Source organism: Olea europaea, unplaced genomic scaffold (genome assembly GCF_002742605.1).
Source record: "Olea europaea var. sylvestris unplaced genomic scaffold, O_europaea_v1 scaffold2125, whole genome shotgun sequence".
Classification (NCBI taxonomy): Eukaryota; Viridiplantae; Streptophyta; class Magnoliopsida; order Lamiales; family Oleaceae; genus Olea; species Olea europaea.
In genome coordinates, this window is record NW_019239211.1 from 118,255 (window position 1) to 122,335 (window position 4,081).

The 4,081-nt window shown below is 36.2% G+C and overlaps 1 protein-coding gene across 3 annotated transcripts; it reads left to right on the top strand.

Moving 5' to 3' along the window:
- Positions 1 to 482: 482 nt before the first annotated feature.
- Positions 483 to 3,571, top strand: LOC111380313 (cysteine-rich receptor-like protein kinase 10). 3 transcript variants are annotated; one of them, XM_023003838.1, is made up of 7 exons: positions 483 to 701; positions 922 to 1,068; positions 1,816 to 1,937; positions 2,181 to 2,391; positions 2,530 to 2,767; positions 2,846 to 2,996; positions 3,128 to 3,571. In XM_023003838.1, exons 1-7 carry the CDS (start codon positions 605 to 607, stop codon positions 3,434 to 3,436), a joined length of 1,275 nt encoding a protein of 424 aa, XP_022859606.1. In that variant the 5' UTR covers positions 483 to 604; the 3' UTR covers positions 3,437 to 3,571. The 3 variants fall into 3 exon arrangements, with proteins under 3 accessions (XP_022859606.1, XP_022859607.1, XP_022859608.1); XM_023003839.1 differs by having other exon boundaries at positions 1,819 to 1,937; XM_023003840.1 differs by having other exon boundaries at positions 2,846 to 3,030; positions 3,128 to 3,318.
- The last annotated feature ends 510 nt before the right edge of the window (positions 3,572 to 4,081 follow it).

The window sequence follows — 4,081 nt, forward strand, 5'->3', positions numbered from 1 at the left end:
CGAGAAGGGTTAACTCCTTGAATTATCTTTACACTTCCTGCTCAAATCCAACTACGTACAGTCCTAATAGCACCTATCAGTCCAACTTGAATCAACTTCTCCTTACTTTATCCTCAAATGCTACCCAGGAGAATGGATACTATAACTATACTGTTGGCCACAGCCCTCCGGACACAATCTATGGTTTCTTTCTATGTAGAGGTGATGTTAACACCGATGTCTGTGAGGAATGTGTGGAAAATGCTACGACTATAATCTTACAACGTTGTCCCAACCGAAAAGAGGCAACAATTTGGTATGATGAATGCATGTTACGGTACTCAAATCAATCCATCTTCTCCAGGGTGGATTTGTCACCTGGGATTACCTTCTATAATAGAAGGAAATTCGGTGGTAATCCATATTATTTCATCACTGTATTAGTACTTACGATGAACGAGACAGCACAGCAGGCTGCTCATGAATTCTCTGGCAAGAAATTTGCTACCAAAGAAGCAGACGATATAGCATCTGTGAAGTTGTATACCCTGGCACAGTGCACACCTTATCTTTCTAGAGAAGATTGTGACATCTGCCTTCGAGATGCCATCTCCACGTTTCCAACATGTTGCGAATATACGGAAGGGGTAACAATTCTTTCCCCTACAACGCCACAACCGTCCCTGCACCTGCACCTGCACCTGCGCCTAATAACAGACAAGGTAACGTCCTAATGCAAAACATCTCTTTTCCGTCAATTGTCCCGCATAATTAAACACTTCCTAACCTAGCACTACATATATCTGTATATCTCCATCAATTTTTCAGAATTTTAAGTTCAACATAGGCTAGAAAACTTGTACTAAGTCAGTAAGATACTCGAACAACTATAGATAGAAGCAAATTTTGAAATCCCGATTTACCTTTTTATTCTTAATACAGGAAACAGGAGAATCTCAAGACAAATTATTATTGCTATTGTTGTTCCAATTGTCGTTGTCTCCTTAGTGATCTTGCTGGTAGGCTTACGTTTCTTGACTGGGAGAACGATGAAGAAGAAACAATATGGTAGTATAAAGGAGAGAAATGGTAAGCCACGAATGGTCAAAAAAGAAAAGTAGAAAAATCCCCTTTGGATCTAATCTCTATACACGGTATTTAGATGGCTTGATGGCATGAAATGAGCTGATTTACATTTTCTACATATTCAACAGTTTTTGCTGAATGCATCGATCATTACTTTTGCACCTTTAGCACCTGTTTGGGGAGCAATTATTTTTCACACAATATAGTGCTTGTTTGTTATAGGTTAAAAGTCAATTAAAATCAATTTTTTAATCGTTATTTCACTATTTCAGTCATTATTTTTTTAATTATTCTCTTACAGGTAGGATCCATATTATCTCCAACGGTCAAAAAATCAATTATCAAAATTCCTACCAAACAAGTTCATAGGTTTTTTGATCATTGGAAAGGGACCAATTTCTGTCAAAACTGACATGCCAACAACAATCAACCATTCAAATGCATATTATATTGTGCCAATTGTCATTTTTATCCTTCATTGCTGGACAAGTTTAAAATCTTAAAAGGGCACCCACATCATTTTGCCTGCCCACAACATTTGACCATTTTAAAGGTCACTGTAATGGTTCAATAATTACTGCATTTTGGGTCCCACTTACCTTCTCAAACGGTAAAATAATGAAGTTAAACTTAGCCAAAATGACTCCAATATAAAAGTTTTCAAGAATTTAAATATAAAGAGTTTTCTTCTTTGTCTTGCACGTTCGTTTGTTTGTTTTTCTTTACTCGTGATTTGCTGTTTTTGTGTAGAAGAAGATGAAATTTCGACGGTTGAATCCCTGCAATATGAGTTAAACACTATTGACCTTGCTACAACCAGCTTTTCTGCAGACAATAAAATTGGAGTAGGTGGATTTGGTGACGTTTACAAGGTGATTTAAGGAATATAGTTTCTCTATATTTGGCATAATATAATATAAATCCTATTTCACTACTAGCTTGCATTCACGCTTTCTTCTATCGTTATATAAAGTATAAACATATGGCTAGTTTGGTGAAGTGTAAAGTAGTCCAAACTCCATATAAGTTGGCACTAAAATTAATGTGATATTTATCCCTCTAACTATATAGTATTATATTACCGTCTAATATTGTGTACCAAACAATGCATGAAGGGTATCCTTCCAGATGGGCGAGAGATAGCTGTGAAGAGACTTTCTAAAGGTTCAGCACAAGGTGCAAAAGAATTTAAGAATGAGATCGTAATCGTCGCCAAGCTTCAACACAAGAATCTAACGAGACTACTAGGATTTTGTTTGGAAGGAGAAGAGAAGATTCTCATATACGAATTTGTGCCAAATAAAAGTCTTGATCACTTTCTATTTGGTTAGCATCAACGTGGATACTTCTTTTCATTGAATTTCCTTGCATTCGCATCCATGGAACCTGCATCAGAATTTCAAAATCTAAGTTATTCGCAATCAATGCTAATTAACTTGATTCATTTCCTTCATGAATGTAAAGATCCAGAAAAACAGCAGCTCTTGGATTGGTCAAGACGTTACAGGATCATTGAAGGAATCGCAAAAGGAATGCTTTACCTACATGAAGATTCTCTCCTTCAAATTGTACATCGTGATCTCAAAGCTAGCAATATACTCTTGGATGGAGACATGAACCCAAAAATATCGGATTTTGGCATGGCGAGGATTTTTAATGTTGATCAATCTCAAGAAAATACTATTAGGATTGCTGGCACATAGTAAGCTCTTGTTTATATTATTTTGAATGTCTACATTTATCTACCCTTATGATGTGGAATCGTATTTTTCTCTTCTAGTGGTTACATGGCTCCAGAGTACGCATTGCATGGTCAATTTTCTGTAGAGTCCGACATTTTTAGTTTTGGCGTCTTGATTTTGGAAATCATAAGCGGCAAGAAGAGTAACAGCTTTTACAAATCACATGGTACAAGAGACCTTATAAGCTATGTGAGTGCAAAGTTCAATTCCACTTGTAAATTAGGTATTCGAATGTTCATATTAAATCATATTAATAGGTAAATAGGAATAAAATTTCTAAATTAATCAAATATGTTTTAAGGCTAGTTTTGCTTGCACAGGCTTGGAAGCTTTGGAGAAATGGTGCCCCCTTGGAATTGATGGATCCAACTTTGCAACAGTCTTATGTTTTGGATGAAGTCATTCGATGCATCCAAATTGGCTTATTGTGTGTTGAAGAAGATGTCAATAAAAGACCAAAAATGGCATTAATACTTCTTATGCTTAAAAGTTACTCGGACAATTTACCCATTCCTCGACGACCTGCATATTTTATTTCAAGTGGATCGGATAGCATGGCAAGAGAGACAGACCCCGATCAACCACAATCTATGAATGAAGCATCAATCAGTGAATTGTGTCCAAGATAGTCAATTTTGTGTCATTGAAATATTGTTAGACGTGGAAATGTGATTACTCAAAAAGGGCAAATCATTTATATGATCGTCTTTGTGAAAAGATTATATCCTGAGCACTTGATAATCTTAAAATACCTCAATTTTTCATTGTCGCCTCTTTGTATTAAATATCTTTAATTTTATTGTCAAAGTACGTAATTTTTTATTTAAAGGTGAAAAATGTAACATGGGTATGAAAAAAAAAAATCACTTAAAAAGTAACTTCTACTATTTCTAAGCTTGACATAAAAAGGTTGAACCCTAACCTTAAGGGTCCCTCACCGCCCCTGCCCTGGAGTATCGTGAGAGAGGTAAATTGCAGGTTATGCCTCCAAGGGTACAGGATAGAAGGCTGCTTGTACACTTGCACTTACCCAAGAGCGAAATCCATATTTCAGGATTCGAATCCTTGACGCGACAACCTCAAGTGAAGCTGGATTTTTCCACCCTCCCCTTTTACCACTTGGAGATGTGCCCTGGGAGCTTTCTAAGCTTGACATAGTTTTCATTTGTTGTTGCTATTGTTCCGTTTAAATAAGTTTTTTTACCCCATTCCCAAACCTTATAAAAAAGAAAAATTGAGGCAGTGCTAGGATAGAATGGAGCTTATTTTCAAAA